We start from the raw sequence: 21,552 nt of genomic DNA, 5'->3' as shown, positions 1-21,552 counted from the left end.
CATTTAGCTTTTAGTAATACAATCCTCATCACTGTCCTGGTGGAGATCACATTCCTGAGTAAAGACCAGAGCTTGAATTTCAACTTTGAAGCATAATAACAAACAATGAAGAGAAAATCTGCAGATGCTGGAAAACCGAGCAACACACACAAGATGCTGGAGGAACTCTGTGGGCCAGGCAGCATCAATGGAAAAAAGCTACCAGTCAACGTTTTGGACTGAGACCTTTCATTAGGACTACAATACTATGTGCTGAAAGGAGAGCTTACAGTATTTTTTATAGTGTGTGGAAAAGTGAACTTTTGCTATTGAATTATTATTTTTATATCTTAACAGGGGCTTTGGCTAGTCCTGTTGCAGTTGATCAGAAAATATCTGCAATCTTGGGGAAAAATGTCACCTTAAAGTGTTTTGTAACTGTGAAGGAAAATGTAACTCAGATCTCCTGGGAGAAGCAAGAACGTGGAACTACAGACACTGTTGCAGTGTTTCATCCTAAATATGGAATTTCAGTCCAAGGAGATTATTCAGGAAGGGCTGAGTTCACAAATCCATCTTCAAAAGATGCAACCATTGTTATCACCAAAGTCAGATTTTCAGACTCTGGAAACTACATCTGCAAAGTGGTTACCTTTCCATTGGGAAATTATCAAGAAACAAGCACGGTGACTGTGATTGGTATGTATATTCAACATTTTGCTATACTGTGCAAGGAGAATTAAGGATTAATTTGCTTAAATGTGGCAAATTTCCTGCTTATCAATTTGCCACTAAAGGAATTCAAAGAAACAGACATCTGATCTGTTATTTGGAGTGTGGTGTTGGGAAAGGAGTAACCTGCATTTCTAATTAGCAGTACAAATAGAGTGGTCAATGATATTTAAATAATTTCTTAAAATGGCGAAGTTGTCCATATGGAATTTGTTTTCTCTGGATTTACCTTAAACATCTGTGCCATTCATTGGAGCTATTCCATGTATAATGTTGAGCAACATTCTCAGATATCTTGTATCAGTATGTATTAACATGTCGGTATATATTTCCCCTCCTGACACCAATCTGTAAATTCACTTTCTACCTATATAAGTACAAATTTTACAGAACTTTCTGGATTAGCGCTATGATAATGCTGTTAAATAGTCCAATCACTCACTGTTTCTGCACTCTCCATTTTTAGTGTGTATTAAATCCCCTGTTTGAAATGTACTATTGAAAGAATTTATAATGTGCTTATATGAAGTACATTCTTAGCCATAGTAAAAAGTTGTATACAAAAATATTGTTATCCCTTTTGCCAAATCTTAGATTTTAATCCTCTTGTCATTAATTTTGCTGTCGCTAAATGTTTCTACTTATTTTCTTGATCACAATGCTTCATGATTTAGAGCACTTGTATTAGGTTTCTCTATAAGAATTCCTTTTCTGAGGAAAATGGCACCAAGCTCTTATCTTTACATTAAATAAACTCATGTAGCTGTGGCCTGCTGAGTTCCTCCAGCATTTTGTGTACATCAATGTGATTTCCAGCATTTGCAGATTTTCTCCTGTTTGTAATTCTGCTTACAGCTAAACTACCATTCAACACCTTCCACTATGCTCTCCTCTGCAGCCCATTCAAGACCATGATTTTCTTTTTCCAATGTTTTGCTTGTTAAGTTCAGCACAATTTCTTTTGTAGTATGGGTGTAATTACAAAACCTAGAGCCAGCATATCTTTTAGCATTCTTGATTATTTGCAACATCTTTCCCCCACCCCACCATCATTATTCTATCGCCTAAGGGAAATGTGCCCTTTATTTTTATACTGCCTTTGCTTCTATAATTTTGTGCATCTCAACACTTGACTTTCCAAGAAAGTGCCCTGCAGATAGACCGATCTTCCAATATTACATTCTTCTCGCTCTGTCAACCTACTCTTAAACCAAAAGTTTAAAAACGAACTGTGGATGCTGGAAATTTTGTTTTAATTATTGCAAAAGATGGAGAGAACAAAGGGATTAAGGGAGTGTGTGTGATAGCAAGAGAGCCAAGGGGGGAGAAGGTAAAGATGGAATGAGTTCAGAGAGGGTGGTGAGAGCGTGCTAATCACAAATACTCTTGAGGGAGTTTCGGGGAGAAGTAGATGAATAATAATGAAGGGAATGGAACTTAAAAAAAGTACTGAAATGGAATGATGTATATTGAAGAGGCAAACACTGAAATTGTACAATACATTGAAGAGAAGCAAATCATTGACAATACTGGAAATCTGAAATAAAGATCTTTCTAGGAATATTCAGTAGGCCAGGTAACATCTCCAGATGTCCTTTCTTTAACTGGACAGTTTTGATTCTATTGGAAGACTAATGATCTGAAATCGTTTACTTCATCGAAGTTCTGAGGGCTGTAAGATGAATGCTCTTCTTTGAGCTTGTATTAGTATTCATTGAAGGCCCAGAACAAAGTTGTCTGACTCGGAATAAGACTATAAGAATTAGGCCATTTAGCCCATCAAGTCTGCTCTATCTTTCAGTCATTAGTGGATTTATTTTTCCCTCTCAACCCAATTCTTCTGCCTTTTCCCCATTATTTTTAATACTGTTACTATTCAAGAACCTATCAATCTCCGCTTTAGATATAGCCATAGACTTGGCTTCCAGAGCTGTCTATGGCAATGAATTCTATTTGCCCACATTAGACCCATTATCACTCAACATCTATCAAAGTACCATCCAAACTCCTTTTAAACATTGTAATTTTATCTGCTCCTACCACTTCCTATGGCAGCCATTGAAGATGATCATCGTCCTCAGATGATGATTATTCCTCAGAAACTTACCCCTCAAATCTTGAAATTTGTCTCAAAGTGCGATACATAGAATTTAGAACAGTACATTACAGGACAATGTTGTGGGCACTTCAGCCCATGATGTTGTGCTGAACTTGTTAAGCTAATGACTCAACCATATCGCTTCCTGTTCTGCATATTAATGTGCCTATCTAAGAGTCACTTAAAACTTCACTCTAGTTGCTTCTACCAGTACCCATGATTGTGCATCTCAGAGTCTCCACACTCTGTTTTAAGAAACAACTTGCCTTGCACACCTCCTTCGTACTTTCCTCCTTTTGTATAAAGTGCATATATTCTAATACTAGACATTTCAGTCCTGGAAAAAAATACTGTCTGTTTATTCCATCTGTATTCACATTATTTTTAAATTTCTATCATCTTCCTTTGCCCTCCATTAGTCTAAAGAAGCTGCCCCAGCTTTTCTAATCTTTCCTAATAGCATATTCTCCAAAAGAGGCAGCATCCTGGTAAACCAATTTTCTTGTAGCCTCCATATCATTCTTGTAATAACATATCAAGAATTGATTGCATTTCTCTAAATGTGATCCAACCAGAGTTTATTAGGCTGTAACATAACTTAGACCATTAGGCATAGGAGCAAAATTAGGCCATTCAGCCTGAGTCTGCTCTGTCATTTCATCATGGATCTCACTCAACCCATTACAGGTTTCCCCCGCTATTCGAAGGTAGAGCGTTCTTTTGAAACAGTTTGTAAGCCAGAATGTCATAAAACGAAGAAGCGATTACCATTTATTTATATGGGAAAATTTTGTGAGCATTCACAGACCCAAAAAATAACCTACCAAATCATGCCAAATAACACACAAAACCTAAAATAACAGTAACATAGAGTAAAAGCAGGAATGATCTGATAAATACACAGCTTATATAATGCAGGAATACTTTTCTACAATTATTGCAGCACTGTCCACCGCAGCAAAAATCTCACGCAAGCGTTCTCGGCAGCACTCGCGGTAAAAACACACAGCGCAAGCGCTCCCGGCAGAAGCACTCTTTCCAGTAACCTTTAAGCTATGAAGCTACTGAATAACACATAAAATAGAAATAATGTATGCCGTGGACGTCACGTGATGACGTAGGATCGAGACGTGGAAATCCAGCTCTCCTGTAAAAACCAATAAGACAAAGTTTAAGTGAAGAAGAGTTAATAATTACCTTCTAGAAACTACTTATAAACAATTCAGGACTATCTTTAGATATGCCTCCTAAACAGAAACAGAAGAGAACTACTACTTTGAAGACAGCGCGAGTTGGCAGGGAAAGAGACCCGGCCATTTTGGCGGAGCCTCGTACTCAAGTTGGATCTCTTCCCGGCGAAGTACATGTTGCCTCCGACGGTGCAGGGCAGGAGGCTGCGGCAATATCAACGGTCTCTAAGAAGAAACAGTGGGAGCTGCGCATGCGTGAAGAAATGGGTATGCACAAACAGGTGCAAACAAAACTACAAGTTCCAACTGCGACTGGAAGTGAAAATGAAAGTGAATCAGAAGTAGAATCAGACTCTCTGGAAAACACAGATGAAGAAATAGATGATGAAGAAGAAGAAGAACAGGAGGAAATTAAAGGTGGAAGACTTTCTGGAGACATAAGAAAAGCCCTGATACAAATAATGCATGAATTAAAAGTAATAAAAACAAATATTAGAAATGTGAAGATTACGCTTGACAAGGTGGTGGAAAAACAAAAGAAAATGGATAAGAAAGTTAAAAAGTTGGAAGAAAAAATGGGAGACACCACTGAAAGAGTGTACAAGATGAAAGATAATATCCTTGCCTGGACATCAGAAAGAAAACGGTTGTTGGAAAAAGTAGATGTGTTCGAAAATTTCAGCAGACGAAACAATATTAAGATTGTTGGACTTAAAGAAGGTATAGAGGGAGAAGATTCAATAAAATTCTTTCAAAAATGGATCCCGGAAATCTTGGAAATGGAAGAGGAAAGTCAGTTAATTGAAATTGAAAGGGCTCATAGAGCTTTAAGACCAAAGCCCCAACAAGATCAAAATCCACGATCAATCTTGATAAAATGTTAAAGATATCAAGATAAAAAGATCTTGAAGGCAGCTGCTCAAGGTGCTAGAAAGAGAAATGGGCCATTGATGATAGAAGGGAAAAGAGTTCTTTTTTATCCTGATATAAGTTACAACCTTTTGAAGAGGCGGAAGGAATTTAATTCAGTGAAAAAAATCTTATGGGGAAAGGGTTGTAAATTTATATTGAGCTACCCAGCAACACTGATGATTTTTTTGGATAACGAAGAAAGAAGGTTTTTTACTGATCATCAGAAAGTGGAGGAGTTTGTACAAGAACTTCCTAATATTCGCGAGATGCGGTAAAAATTATGGAAGTGAAATGGATTAAAGATGAAGACTGAGATTGGGATTGGATTTGATGGACATTTAAGAGTAGAAGAATATACAAATATACTTTAAGTATATGATAGAAGGGGAGCAAGATAAAAAAAATAGAGGAATATTAATTGGGAGTAGAGATATTAATTTTTTTTCTTCATTTATATATATCTTTTTTTTGGCTTGGGGGAGCTGGAGAAGCTTCTGATCGATTGCTGCGGGATTCACGTGTGTAATCATGACGATTGCCATGACCTGTAAAACGGAAGGGGGTAATGTTGTGTTTCTATTCATTCACAACATTAGTGGGGGGGTATTTTGTTATTTTTTTCTTTACTAGCTATCTTTCTTTTATGTTTCTTTTTTTGCCTGGATGATTGAGGGGGGGAGACACATAGCAACATGGAAAATTTTAAAGAGATTCCCCAAGGTGTTATGAATGACTAATTTACTCAACTTTTAAAGTTTTAATGTTAATGGGCTTAATGGACCTGTGAAAAGGGAAAGGAGTTTTAACATATATTAAGAAAATGAAAGGAGATGTAGCTTTATTGCAGGAAACACATTTAGCAGAGACAGAACATCAGAAATTAAAGAGAGATTGGGTTGGAAGTGTTATTGCAGCTTCATTTAATTCAAAGTCGTGGGGAGTTGCAATTTTGGTTAATAAAACCTTACCGATTAAAATACAAAATGTACTAATTGATTCTGTGGGGAGATATGTGATTATACATTGTCAAATCTTTTTGGAATTATGGACTCTTATGAACATTTATGCACCAAATGAAAATGATGCAAAATTCATACAAGAAGCTTTTTTGAATTTGGCCGACGCACACGATAAAATATTAATAGGTGGAGATTTTAACTTTTGTTTAGACCCAGTTCTAGATAGGTCAACTAAGGCTGTTACAAAATCAAAAGTAATAAAGCTAACTTTATCATTGATGAAAGACTTAAATTTGATTGATATATGGAGAAGAATTAATCCAAGAGAAAGAGATTATTCATTTTATTCAAATAGACATAAAACTTATTCAAGGATTGATTTTTTCCTATTCAGGATAGAATGAAAAGTGTGGAATATAAAGCGAGAATACTGTCAGATCATTCTCCCTTGATAACGACAATGATAATAATGGATAAGGAGGAATTGATTTACAGATGGAGATTTAATTCAATTTTATTAAAACATCAAGATTTTTGTGATTTTATGAAAAAACATCCAGTTTTTTTGGATACAAACTCACATTCAGTTGATGATAAATTTATATTATGGGAAGCAATGAAAGCATATTTGAGGGGCCAGATAATGTTATACCTCTAAAATTAAGAAAGAATATATGGTGGAAATAGATCAATTAGAAAAAGAGATTACAAAATTAGAAAAAGAATCCCAAAGATATATGACAGAAGAAAAATGAAGACAACTTGTCAATAAGAAGCTACAATATATTACACTCCAGACATATCAAACAGAAAAAGTAATTATGAGAACTAAACAGAGATATTACGAATTAGGTGAAAGATCACACAAGGTTCTTGCTTGGCAGTTGAAAACAGAGCAGGCTTCCAAAACAATAAATGCAATTAGAACAAGTGCAAATAAAATTACTTATAAACCTTCAGAAATTAATGAAACTTTAAAAATTTTTTTGCTCCAAATTATATCAATCAGAATCACAAAATAAGGTTGCTGAGATAGAAATTTTTTTATCACAGATAATTCTTCCAAAATTGAATTGGGAAGAACAGAAAGGATTAGATATGCCCTTTACATTAAAAGAGGTTGAAAAAGCTTTAGGATCACTCCAGAGTAATAAATCTCCAGGAGAAGACAGTTTTCCGCCTGAATTTTATAAAAAATTTAAAGATTTATTAATCCCTCCCTTTTTGGAGTTAATATATCAAGCGGAAAGAACACATAAACTTCTAGAATCTTTTTCGACAGTGAAATACAATTTGGCAATAATAGTATTGCCAAAAAAAGATAGAGATCCTTTAAAACCAACATCATATAGGCCTATCTCTTTGTTGAATATGGATTATAAAATAATAGCAAAAATTTTATCTAATAGATTATCTAAATATTTACCAAAATTAATACATATGGATCAAACAGGCTTTATTAAAAATCGACAGATAATGTAACTCGGTTAGCATAATTCATCTGGCACAAAAGAAGGAGGCAATGAGTGTGGCAGTTGCTTTGGATGCAGAAAAAACATTTGATAGATTGGAATGAGACTTTTTATTTAAGGTATTGGAAAAATATGGGTTAGGAAAATCTTTTATAAAATGGATTAAAACCTTAAATACTAGTCCCAAAGCTAAAGTAGTGACAAATGGTCAAATTTCAACATCATTCCAGTTAACAAGGTCAACTAGACAAGGCTGCCCATTATCACCTGCCCTATTTGTATTGGGGATAGAACCATTAGCTGAATTAATTAGAACCGATCCAGATATTGTGGGCTTCAGAGTTAACCAAGAGGAATATAAGAGTAATTTATTTGCTGATGATGTTCTGATTTATCTAACAAACCCATTGCATTCGTTGCATAAATTATCTTTTAGATTGGAAGAATATGGGAAAATATCAGGGTATAAAGTAAACTGGGATAAAAGTGAAATTTTACCCCTTACTAAAGGAGATTATAGTCAATGTCGATTAGTAACTCAATTTAGATGGCCGACAAATGGTATAAAATATTTAGGTATAAGAGTCGATAATGATATAAAGAATTTATATAAATTATTTACCATTATTGAAAAAAATTCAAGAGGATCTTGATAAATGGATGATGTTACCAATAACATTAGTAGGTAGAGTTAAAATGAATATATTTCCTAGATTACAATATTTATTCTGAACATTACCAATTCAACTGCCCCAGAAGTTTTTTCAAGAGTTGAATAAATGTGTGAGGAAGTTTCTTTGGAAAGGTAAGATGTCAAGAAAATCATTGGAAATGTTGACATGTAAATTTGACCTAGGAGGGTTACAACTCCCAAATTTTGAGAATTATTATAAAGCAAATCAACTTAGAATTATTGCATCTTTTTTTGATGAAGAAAAACCAGCAATGGATTAGAATAAGGTTAGATAAGATAGGAGAAAATATACCATAAGATTGTATATATAAATGACAATCCAAATGGATATGGGAAAAGAAGGAATCTCTTATATTAAAACATTTGGTTGATTTATGGAATAAGATAAATGTGGATGATGAGATAAAGAAATCTTTATTAACAAAGAGAACCCTAATTCAAAATAGACTTATTCCTTTTACAATGGATAACCAACTTTTATAACTGGTTTCAAAAAGGGATCAGATATATAGGTGACTGTTTTGAAGGAGATATTGTTACGTTCCCCAGTAACCGGGTGACTTACCAGCAAAGATAGATAGGTCCGCTGAAGCCTGGTGCTACTATTTTCAAACGTTTTTATTTATAAAGGGGCACAAACGTATGGTTAATACAAAACATTCAGATCATGTACGTCGTCACAACTCAATCTAAAGCACAGGTATAGTAATAATCAATCAGAAATAAGCTCTATCGTTGTCTAGGGGTAATGTATATATTGTTCGCTGTATATCTGAAAGTCTCTTGCGGCCACTGCAGTTCCACCAGCTGCCGTGTGTTGTGGTGTCGCGTTGGTGCACTTTTGTTAGAAAGAGAGAGATTGAATGAAACAGTTACCCGACAGATTTTCCAACCTGTAGGAGTTCGGTTCGTCGGAAGTCTCGTTGGGGAACGGACTCTCATCTGTGGCCTCCCCTGTAGCTAAGCCGTTCTTCCGTGGTGAGGTCGCCAATCCCAGGCAAGGAAAAGACGCACACGAACCCCACCACCGGCTGTCGCTATCAAAACGCTGTCGCAGGATTTCTAGCGTGTCTTCTGGTGCGTCTGGTGCCCCGCCTCGGCAGCCCACCTTTTATCTGGACTGGCAGGGTTGTAGATGTCAATCACGGTGGGGGTGGGGCGATCTTTTCCCCATCACCCATCTCACATTGCCCTGAGGTTTTGCACGTAGTCCCGTTCCTTATTCCACAAAGGTGTCTGCCAGGACAATGGCTATGTCCAAGGCTTCTGTCTGACTGAGCGGCCAGCCCGCATTCCACACCGTAAGGCTCTCTCTCTCTTGTGATTCTCACAAAGGAGGGGGCTGGGGTCATGACAATATATTGCTGTCGTTTGATCAGTTAAAGAATAAATATAAAATATCAAATAACACTCTTTTCTGTTATTTTCAATTAAAGGCTTATTTAAGAGATAAACTGGGTCAAACAATGTTAATGCCAAAACCTAATGAAATAGAAACTTTAATTCAAAAAGGAAAATTTAAAAATTTTTTGTCTTGTATGTATAATTTGATTTAAAAACAGACAATTAAACCAGGAATTCATAAGTCAAGACAAAAATGGGACACTGATTTGAATATTAAAATTGATGAAAAAAATTGGTCAAGACTATGTCTTGATAGTATGACAAATACAATAAATGTCCAACTTAGATCAGTACAATATAATTTTTTACATCAATTATATATTACACCACAAAAAATAAATAGATTAAACCCAAATTTATCTGACCAATGTTTCCGATGTAATCAAGAAATCGGTACTTTTTTACACTCTACTTGGTCTACTTGGTTTTAAAATTCAACCTTTTTGGATAAATCTAAGACTTTTACTGCAACAAAGTATTAGAATACAACTTCCACATAACCCGATATTATTTTTATTAGGCGATATTGAAGGGATAATAAATTGAATAAATGTCAGAAAAAATTTATAAAAATTGCATTGACAGTAGCCAAAAAAGCTATTGCAGTTACTTGGAAATCAGATTCATACCTAACTATGGACTGTTGGAGTAATGAAATATATAGCTGCATTCCGCTTGAAAGAATTACTTATAATTTAAGAAATGAATATGATATATTTTTGAAAATTTGGCACCCTTACTTATAAAAGATGGGATTAAATATATAGGTCCTTTGAAGATAAAATTATTAGTTATTTGGGGAAAAAAAATAAAGATATATACTAAAGTTATTTTGAACTCCATGGAGCATGTGGGGATCCTCCAATATCCAGGCAATCTTTCTTTCTTCCTTTTTTTTCTTTTTTCTTTTTTTTAGACAGGGATGTTAAGGGGGGAAGGGTTAAGGGGAGGGGGAGGGCTAATATTAATTTTTATTACTCTATTATTCTATTCATTCTATGTAATTCTCTTAAAAATTTAATAAAACAAATATATTTAAAAAAAGAAATAACGTACGCCCAGTGTAGTTTCACTTATCGGAATTGGGAAGACAGTGAGGACACAGATGATGGTGTGTTAGGCTGAGTTGTCGGAGGTTGGGGTGGTGGGGGGTAGAGGAATCTGGGGTGTCATCTCATCATCGTCTGTTTCCATCAGGGCAGGCAGGTCACCTCTTCTATGTCTGCCTGCCTCAATGTCGAAGGTTGAGTTTCGTCGTCTGCTGTGGCTGATGTGGAAGGATTGAAAAACGACAGTATGCTTGACTGCTTAGCCTCGCACATTTTTCTATCATACAGTTCTTTTAAGCACTCAAATCATCCTGCAAATATGCCCTAAACCTATGTACCCTTTCAAAGTTAGTCATACTTTTCTGCAATCGTTGCAGCGTTGTCAATCTCACGCAATTGCTTCCCGTTCAGTTCCTGGACGTCTTCACCTTCACTGCTGAGTTCAGTTTCAATTATTATCCTTTCCTCTTCATCAGCTCTTCATCCCTCAGTTCTTGGTCATGGGATGCCAAAACCTCTTCAACATCATCTTCGTCGACTTCCACAAACCCCTAGTCAAACTCACTATGTCCTTACTTCGTTCACCATGATCGAAACACTTAATTTTGTCTAGTTTTACACTCTTACACGCTCTTTTAGGCTTTTCTGATACCTTAGAACTCATCTTGCTAACAGATGCACAAAATAAATCGACATAAAGCACAGATGCTCACAGGCACGTGTTTAAGCAATGGCGGCTAGAATGCAGTTCCGGGGGAGGAGCTTGGCTGCTCGGCGTGCGCTGCCTTTTTTCGTAAGTGAAAACACCTGTTAGCGAAAACAGGTAACTAATGTAGGTCTTTCGTAACAGCGAGTTGATGTAAAGCGCAGGTTCGAAAAGCGGGGGACACCTGTACACCTATCTTCTTGCCATAACTTTTTTTGCCCTGATCATTTGGTAAACTATCAATTTTTGCTTAAGTATACCTGTGGTTCTGGCCTCCACAGCTGTCTGTGGCAGAGCATTTCACAGACTCACTCCTCTGGCTTAAACAAAAATCCTGCTTATCTGTTCTAAAAGAACACCCCTCAGTTTTGAGGCTGTACCTCTAGTTCTGGACATCCCCTCTTCAAATCCAACTTGTCTAGTCTTTTCAACATATGGTAGGTTTCAAATAGATCCCCAGCATTCTTTTAAATTCCAGTGAGTACAGGCTCAAAGCTGCCAAACGCTCCTCATATGTTAACCCCTTCATTCCTGGAATCATCCCCGTGAACATTCTCTGGACTCTCTGCAATGACAACACTTCCTTTCTGAGATGGGGCCCAAAACAATTGACAATACTTTCAAGTGCGACCAGAATACTGTCTTATAAAGCCTCAGCATTATACCTTTTTATATTCTATTGCCCTTAAAATAAATGGCAACATTACACTTGCCTTCTTTACCACATAAATTAACCTTCCTGGAGTCTTGCATGAGGTTTCCCAAGTCCGTTTGCACTTCTGATGTTTTTCACTCCATTTAGATAATATTCTGCACTATTGTTCCTTATTTACCAACACTGTATTCCATCTGGCACTTTTTTGTCCATTCTTCCACTATGTCTAAGTCCTTCTGCAATTACATTGCTTCCTCAGCACTGGCTTACCCTCTCATATCTTCGTATCATCTGCAAACTTTGCCACAAATTTATCAATTCCATTATCTAAATCACTGACAAACAATGTGAAAAGTAGCAGCCCTGAGGAACACCACGATTCATTGACAGCCAACTAGGAAGGGCCCCCTTTATTCCCGCTCATTGCTTCCTGCTTGTCAGCCATTCCTTTATCCGTGCCAGTATCTTTCCTGTAATGCCATGGGATTTTTATCTTGTTAAGTTGCCTCATGTACATCACTTTATCAAATGCCTTCTGAAAATCCAAGTAAGTGATATCCACTGCCTCTCCTTTGTCCACCTTGCTTGTTTCTTCCTTGAAGAACTCAATAGATTTATCCCTTTTCAGAAACCATGCTGACTTTGATTATTTTATCGTTCGTCTCCAAGTACCTCGAAACATCTTTAATAATGGACTCCAACACTGAGGTTAGGCTAACTAATCTATAATTACCTTTCTTTTGTCCTCCTCCCTTCTTAAAGAGTGGAGTGACATTTGCAATCTTCCACTCCTCCAGAACCATGCCAGATTCAAGTGATTTTTTTTTTTGAATGATCATGATCATCTGTTATCCCTTCAGCAACACCTCTCAGGACTCTGGGATGTAGTCCATCTGGTCTAGGTGACCTTTGAGTTTGCATTTTTCCTTTGTAGTAGTAATGGCACTCCTGTTTCCTGACACTGTCAGACCTCTGGCACACTGCCAGTGTCTTCCACAGTGAAGACTGATGCAAAGTACTCATTAAGTTCATCTGCCATTTCTCTGTCCCCTATTACTACTTCACCAGCATCATTTTCCAGTGGTTCAATATCAACTCTCACCTCCCCTTTACTCTTTATATTGTAGCGGTGTGCTACACACAGCGCTGTGTTACGTACCCCGTAACTGGGTCACTTACCAGCAAAGATAGAGAGGTCCGTTGAAGTTTGATGGGACTATTTTTAACAGTATTTATTGATAAAAATACACAAAAATAATATCAATGCAAACATACAGATAATATACGTCGTCAATACTAAATCTAAAAGCGCGGGTATAATAATAATCAATAAGAAATAGCTCTATCGTTGTCTAGGGGATAATGTATTGTCCGATGGAAATATAAAAGTCACTCAAGTTCATTCAAGCTGCAGCTTTTGGTTGGAGAGAGAGGCGGAGTTTAGAACTTGCCCGTTTTCCTTTTTATGATGTCGATCCTTCGAAATGTTGTCGGTGTCCTTTTCCTTTTAGCTAAGCCGTCTTCCGTGGTCAGTCCCACCAATTCCGAGGCAAATGGAAAAGGACGCACGTGGGCTTTCCACCGGCTGCCGCTATTACGCTGTCACGGGATTTCTAGCATGTCTCCTGGTGCGTCTGAAAGGGGTTGTTCCCCAGACCCTCTTTTATCCTTACTCACGGGGTCTCAGATGTCAATCAGGTTGGGGAGGATGCCATCCCCCCCAACCAGCCCACGTTGCTCATTCCTTGAGGACGTCGATGAACAGCGCAGTGCTCAATACACAATTCCGTCTCCAAGAGACAATGGCCGTTTCCCGTAGCTTTGTATCGTTGAGGGGCCAGGACATTCCAAACCTCCTGTGGATTCTGCGTCTCTCTCTCATTTCCTGGGTCTCCTGGCCTCACTTAATAGCGATATTGCGATTCTCAAAAAGGAGGGGGCACAGGCGTAACACCCCCTTTCTTCAACGCGTTTTTTACCATCGGAAAAAAACGAAGTAATACAGAGTCTTACAAGATTTTAGAATCTAACACAATACAAAAGTTTTTTTTTTCTCTACAGAGTAATACAGTTATACATTCAATTCAGTATCTAGATAGTTACTGATTACATTGTCACTTCCTTTAATATCTTAACATCTTGTACCTTACTAAAGTCTTGTAGCATCAGACTCCAATTTAATAACCACCTATATTTTAGTTCTTATTTTTCTTCAGCAAACAAAAACTAAAGAGTTGTGATCTTAGCTTATGGGTATACTACAAAAGTTCATGCAAATACTAATCTTTATGTTACTTTCAAACTTAACAGGCAGGCTTCCATGGGGGTTGCCTTTTATTATTCACGTGCTTTGTCGAAATCCCTTAAAACCGGCTTCTGCTATTTAAAAATGGCATCCCCATGAACCCTCGCCTCTTTTCCGGTTAACTCCCACGTGGGGAGCTTGTGCACCCTGGCGAAATAGGCTTTCGTCCACTCCTTTCATAGGAATTATTTTATCAACAATGTGTTCCAGACTTAGACCATTTCCCGAATTTCCACTCAATTCTTTAATTTTACTCAAGTTGCTAGTTTTCTCTTCAGGGCCCTTCAGGCTATTAGTTTTCAGTTTAAACTCTTTGTTCAGACAGCATTTCAAATTCTGCCTTTTTACACCACACTCTGGAATAACAATAGCGTATGGGGCCCCTTTACCTTCCAACTCAACCTGTAATTGATTCACAGGCTTTGTGGTACCGAGCCATTGTCTCTGTAGCCTGGTTGCTGCTTCTGATATCAGTCCAGCCTTTAAATTTTCTTCATTCAATTTGGGAACTACACAGTTCCCTTTTCCTTCAATAATAATATTCCCCCACCACCTTTGATCTCCTCACTAACTTTTACCACACCTTCGAGCACAAACACCTGGGAACTCTCTCTTCCCACTATTACCAAGGTTAACCCTTTTTTCACTGAACCAAGTCCATCTGACCCACAAGGATTGCATTCCTTTTCAACTGAATCAAATACCTCAGACTTTTTCTGAGCTCCATTACTAGGTTCAGTACCACATGCATCCACATCTTGGACACAGTCAAACGGGACATTTGCCTCTTCCAGGCTTTCAATACCTGTACCCGGTCCAAATTCTAAATTCCCCTGATCCAGCTACTCTCTGGGCAACTCTCTTCCGGAGTAAACTCAACCCCGCTGGCTGAAACAACCTCATCTGCCAACCCAGCAGACTTCTTCAAGGTAAGGGCACCCTTTTCATCCAGGACTGCCTTCATTTCATTATCGGGAACACCTTTAGAATTTTCCACTTCTTCAAACAGTTCTGCCAAACCAGACAGATCATCCATGTCCAACCCTGGACCTTTTAACAGCTTTATCTGTTTCTCATCTTTATTTCGTGCCTCTAGAACTTTTCTCCTCGCTAAGGGACGGTCTACCTCCTCTCCCTTACTCTCTTTCACTTTACTACTCTTAGTTTTACCACCCTCTAAACCCTTGTGGTACAGGGTCGGTAAAAACATCTCGGCCAAATTGATACTGGCCGGATTTAAACTGCTCTCGTTCTCAGTTGCCTTTCTCGACATGCTGCGAGTGATCACGCAGGCGGGATAGATCTTGGAATCTAGGGGCGGGGCCTCCACCGGCTGTCTCCGTCAGCTTCATTGCTGACCAAACCTTACCACCGGCTAAATCATTACCCAGAAGGACGTCCGCGTCGGTTCTCGGGAATTCTGATTGCACCCCCATTTCAACTGGTCCAGAGACTAGCTCACAATTCATAATGATCCTATGCAAGGGCACCGTTTCTGTCCCTTTTCCTATTCCTTTCACAGCTACCATTCCCGTCTTGCGACCAAAATCCAGTACCTTACTGCTAATCAATGACAGTTCAGCCCCCGTGTCCCTCCAGATTCGCACGGAAACTGGTGGGACTCCCTCTCTCACAGACACAGTTCCGTTTGACATACAAGTCTCAGACCCTTCTCGTACCCTGTCTACCCGGGGCTCTCTTGTCGATTTACTGATTACCACGGCACATCCAATAGGGACTGCTGCTTTCCCTTTTCCTGTCTCTTTCCTCGGAGCAAAGCACCTAGATGCAATATGTCCCCCCTTTCCACAATTAAAACAGGTCAAGCCCGGAAATCTCTGGCCGTCTTGCCTCTCCTCCCCAACCTTACCACTAGCTCCCGGCGGGACCTCTGCCTCAGCCAGCGGGCTTTCTCTATCGTTCCCACGGTCTCTCTGGGAACTTTTATTCGAGGAAAACTTTGTCTTGTGGGTTAGGGCATATTCATCTGCGAACCTAGCAAATTCAGAGATGGACTTATTCGACTTCTCATTCAAATACATCCGGATATCCTCCGAAACACCACTTTTAAATTCCTCAATCAGAATTAACTCCCTGAGACGCCAAAAATCCTCTTCCACTATTTCTGCTGTACACCAGCGATCCAAGAGCACACCCTTCTCATAGGCAAACTCGGTATACGTCTAATTCCACCCTTTCTTTAAATTTCTGAACTTTTGTCTATACGCCTCAGGTACCAATTCGTAAGTCCGGAGAATGGCCTCCTTTACTTTGTCATAACTCTCCTCCTCTCCCTCCTCCATGGACAACGCCGCATATGCTCGTTGTGCCTTCCCCTTTAACACACTTTATAACAGCGCCACCCACTGCTCTTTGGGCCACTTCTGATTCACTGCCACCTTCTCAAAAAGCAAGAAATAACTATCAACATCCGTCTCCTCGAACGGAGGTACTAACCTCAACTCCCGACTAACATTAAACCGCTCCTCTCGGTCTGACCCTTGAGCTCTTCGCTCTTGCCTTAACTTCTCCATATCCAAGTCATGTTGCCTCTGTTTCTCTGCCTCCTCATACTCTCTCTCTTTCTCAGCTCTTTCCTTTTCTTTCTCAGCTCTCTCCCTCTCTTTTTCAGCTGCTTCCAGCTGTTTTAACTGAATTTCATGCTCTCTTTGTTTCTCAGCTTGGTCCTGCTCTTTTTTCACCTCTAACCCCTTTAGCTGGAGCTCATGCTCCCGTTTCACCTCTAACTCCTTTAGCTGGAGCGCATGCTCCCTTTGTTTGTCGGCCCTTTCTTTCTCTCTCTCAGCTCTTTCTTTCTCTCAGCCCTTTCTTTCTCCTTCTCAGCTGCTTCCAGCTGCTTTAATTTCATGTTCCAACCTTAATTTCTCCAACTCTAACTGAGCCGTCCCACTAGCTGGTACCTTTTCAGGGATATTTTCCAATACCTCAGCTGCAAACACATTCTTCTCAATATAATACTGAGTTATGGCCCTTCACACCTCCCGTTTTTTCATTGACAACCTCACCTCTGCGAGGTTTAGCCCCTTCGCCATATTTATCAAGTCCGATTTGGTGACCGCCTCTAGCGCCTCCAGAGTCAGGTTTTCTATAAATTCATCCATGTCCATCTTTGCTGGTTTCCCGTCTGGCTACCCGCGTACCAGATCCAAGTTTGGGCTTACAAGCCCGATTCACTGGCCTTCCAATTTGGTGTCAAATCCCGGACGAGCCCCCAGTTGTTACATACCCCATAACTGGGTCACTTACCAGCAAAGATAGAGAGGTCCGTTGAAGTCTGATGGGACTATTTTTAACAGTATTTATTGATAAAAATACACAAAAATAATATCAATGCAAACATACAGATAATATACGTCGTCAATACTAAATCTAAAAGCGCGGGTATAATAATAATCAATAAGAAATAGCTCTATCGTTGTCTAGGGGATAATGTATTGTCCGATGGAAATATAAAAGTCACTCAAGTACATTCAAGCTGCAGCTTTTGGTTGGAGAGAGAGGCGGAGTTTAGAACTTGCCCGTTTTCCTTTTTATGATGTCGATCCTTCGAAATGTTGTCAGTGTCCTTTTCCTTTTAGCTAAGCCGTCTTCCGTGGTCAGTCCCACCAATTCCGAGGCAAATGGAAAAGGACGCACGTGGGCTTTCCACCGGCTGCCGCTATTACGCTGTCACGGGATTTCTAGCATGTCTCCTGGTGCGTCTGAAAGGGGTTGTTCCCCAGACCCTCTTTTATCCTTACTCACGGGGTCTCAGATGTCAATCAGGTTGGGGAGGATGCCATCCCCCCCAACCAGCCCATGTTGCTCATTCCTTGAGGATGTCGATGAACAGCGCAGTGCTCAATACACAATTCCGTCTCCAAGAGACAATGGCCGTTTCCCGTAGCTTTGTATCGTTGAGGGGCCAGGACATTCCAAACCCCCTGTGGATTCTACGTCTCTCTCTCTCATTTCCTGGGTCTCCTGACTTCACTTAATAGCGATCTTGCGAGTCTCAAAAAGGAGGGGGCACAGGCGTAACAGCTGGAATAACGACATGCAGTCGGTGAGTTGCAGTTGCGTTAAAGCTTTATTCAAATTTCGTGGCCTCACTTTTAAGCCTTCCTGTTTCCGCCCTCCCCGGGTGGGAATGCTGTAGGGGGCACGTATTCACAGTCCCTTGTGAGCCGGTTCGAGTGCGCTGGAAAGTGCGTCGCCACATAACCCACCCCACAGAACCAGCGATACACCTCCCGATGTCCACAGTCTTAGTCGGTCTCTGTTTGGGAGGTCTGCCTCTGCGCCTCAGTCCGGGAGCCCTGACCAGCTGCGCCGTCCACATGGGATGGTTTGAGTCAGTCCAATGTGAAAACCTCCTGTTTCCCCTCAATGTGCAGTATGAATGTGGACCCATTGTTCCTGATCACCTTAAACGGCCCCTTGTAGGGCCGCTGTAGTGGTGACCGATGTCCACCCCAGCGTACAAAAACAAACTTACAGTTCTGCAGGTCTTTGGGTACGCAGGTCGGGCTCTGTCAATGCTGTGAAGTGGGTATGGGGGCCAGGTTACCGAGCCTCTCACGCAGTCTGTCCAGGACTGCTGCGGGTTCTTCCTCTTGCCCCCTTGGGGCTGGTATGAACTCTCCTGGGTCGACCAGGGGTGCGCTGTACACCAACTCGGCCGACGAGGTGTGCAGATCCTCTTTGGGCGCCGTGTGGATTCTGAGCAGGACCCAGGGAAGTTCGTCCGCCCAGTTAGGCCCTTTCAGGAAGGCCATGAGAGCCGATTTCAGGTGACAGTGGAAACACTCCACTAGCCCGTTCAATTGTGGGTGGTAGGCAGTTGTGTGGTGCAGCTGTGTTCCCAACAGGCCGGCAATAGCTGACCACAGGCTGGAGGTGAACTGGGTACCTCTGTCGGAGCTAATGTGGGCCGGTACACCAAAGTGAGATACCCAGGCTGCAATCAGTGCTCGGGCGCAGGATTCAGAAGTGGTATCGGTAAGCGGGACCGCCTCTGGCCACCTCGTGAACCGGTCTACAATAGTTAAGAGGTGCCGCGCTCCTCCCGACACTGGTGGGGGCCCCACGATATCCACATGAATGTGGTCGAAACGTTGGCGGGTGGGGTGGAACAGCTGCAGCAGGGCTTTGGTGTGCTGCTGCACCTTGGCTCTTTGGCAGTGCATGCACGTTTTGGCCCCATTCACTGACCTGCTTGCAGAGTCCGTGCCAAACGAACCTGTTGGAGACCATCCAGATGGTTGTTCTGATGGAGGGGTGTGGTAAGTTGTGAATGGAGTTAAAAACTCGCTGCCGCCAGGCTGCCAGGACGATGGGGCGAGGTTGGCCGGTAGCTACGTCACACAGTAGGGTCCTCTCACCTGGGCCTACGGGGAAGTCTTGGAGCTGCAAAACAGAGATTGCAGTCCTGTCATTAGGGATCTCATCGTCTGCCTGATGCGCCTCCACCAGCGCTGCATATTCCACCCCCTGGGACAGGGCCTGGATGGTAGGTCTGGATAGTGCGTCCGCCACGACGTTGTCCTTTCCCGAGACATGCCGGATGTCTGTCGTGTATTCGGAGATGTAGGACAGATGTCGCTGCTGGTGGGATGACCAGGGATCGGACGCCTTCGTGAATGCAAAGGTGAGCGGTTTGTGGTCCGTGAACGCGGTGAAGGGCCTACCTTCTAAGAAGTACTGGAAATGCCGGATTGCCAGATATAGTGCCAACAGCTCCCGGTTGAAAGCACTGTATTTGAGTTCAGGTGGTCGTAGGTATTTGCTGAAGAACGCCGGGGTTGCCAGCGACCCTCGATGAGTTGTTCCAGCACTCCACCGACTGCTGTGTTGGATGCGTCCACTGTGAGGGCGGTAGGGACGTCCGTTCTGGGGTGCACTAGCATCGCGGCGTTTGCCAGGGCTTCTTTGGTTCTAACGAAAGCGGCTGCGGCCTCCTCGTCCCAGGTAATGTCCTTGCCCTTACCCGACATCAGGGTGAACAGGGGGTGCATGATTTGGGCTGCTGAGGGGAGGAAGCAGTGGTAGAAATTCACCGTACCCACGAATTCCTGCAGACCTTTGAGTGTGTTGGGTCGGGGGAAGTGGTGGACCGCGTCTACCTTGGCGGGCAGAGGGGTTGCCCCATCTTTAGTAATCCTGTGGCCCAGGAAGTCGATGGCGTCGAGTCCGAACTGGCATTTGGCCGGGTTGATTGTTAGGCCGTATTCACTCTGTCGGGCGTAGAGTTGACGGAGGTGGGACAGATGCTCCTGACAACTGCTGCCGGCTATGACGATGTCGTCCAAATAGATGAATATAAAGTCCAGGTCACGTCCCACCGCGACCATGAGCCGCTGGAACGTCTGCGCGGCATTCTTTAGGATGAAAGGCATTCGGAGGAATTCGAAAAGGCCGAATGGAGTGATGAGTGCTGCTTTGGGGATGTCGTCTGGATGCATCGGGATTTGATGGTATCCCCGGACGAGGTCTACCTTGGAAAAGATCCTTGCGCTGTGCAGGTTTGCTGCAAAGTCCTGAATGTGCAGCACAGGGTAGCAGTCCGGTGTTGTAGCCTCGTTCAGTCTGCCGTAGTCGCCGCATGGTCTCCAGCCCCCGTCACTTTGGGCACCATGTGCAGGGGGAAGGCCCATGGGCTGTCGGACCGCTGTATGATCCCCAATTCCTCCATCCTCATGAACTCCTCCTTCGCCAGTTCGGAGCTTGTCTGGGGGAAGCCTTCGAGCATGGGCGTGGAGGGGTGGTCCCTGGGTCGGGATGTAGTGCTGTACCCCGTGTCTGGGCATGGCTGCCGTGAACTGCGGTGCCAGAACTGATGGGAAATCCGCCAGGACTCTGGTGAATTCGTTGTCGGACAGCATGATGGAGTCCAGGTATAGGGCTAGCAACTTGGCTTCACCCAGGGAGAACATTTGAAAAGTCTTAGCGTGGACTAGTCTCTTCCCTTGCGGGTCGACCAGCAGGCTGTGAGCTCACAAAAAATCTGCTCCCAGGAGTGGTTGGGCCACAGCGGCCAGTGTGAAGTCCCACATGAACCGGCTGGAGCCGAACTGTAGCCGCACCGTACGGGTGCCGTAGGTCCATATTGCGCTGCCATTTGTGGCCCGCAGGGTGGGTCCCGGTTCTCTGTTGCGGGTGTCGTAACTCGTCGGAGTTAAGATGTTGATCTTGGCCCCGGTGTCGACCAAAAAGCGGTGTCCTGACTGTTTGTCCCAGACATACAGGAGGCTATCCCGATGGCCAGCTGCCGTAGCAATCAGCGGCGGCTGGCCCTGGCATTTCCCGGGAACTTGCAGGGCGGGCTACAGCGGTGGGCTTCTGTGCCCCACCACTGGTGGTAGAAGCACCATTGTTCGTTGGCCTCCACACTGCTG

General features: G+C 41.9%; 1 protein-coding gene across 2 annotated transcripts in view; it reads left to right on the top strand.

Annotated features, from left to right (window-relative positions):
• Positions 1–21,552, top strand: part of nectin3b (nectin cell adhesion molecule 3b) — a 170,292-nt gene that overhangs the window by 74,912 nt on the left and 73,828 nt on the right. For both annotated transcript variants that reach the window (XM_073043164.1, XM_073043165.1), the window contains exon 2: positions 337–678. In XM_073043164.1, coding sequence (XP_072899265.1) covers positions 337–678 — 342 coding nt within the window. The remainder of the gene's footprint in view (positions 1–336; positions 679–21,552) is intronic.

The sequence above is a fragment of the Hemitrygon akajei genome, chromosome 4, assembly GCF_048418815.1.
Source record: "Hemitrygon akajei chromosome 4, sHemAka1.3, whole genome shotgun sequence".
Lineage (NCBI taxonomy): Eukaryota > Metazoa > Chordata > Chondrichthyes > Myliobatiformes > Dasyatidae > Hemitrygon > Hemitrygon akajei.
Note: the sequence above shows the minus strand (reverse complement) of the source record. Positions and strands in the feature narration are given on the sequence as shown.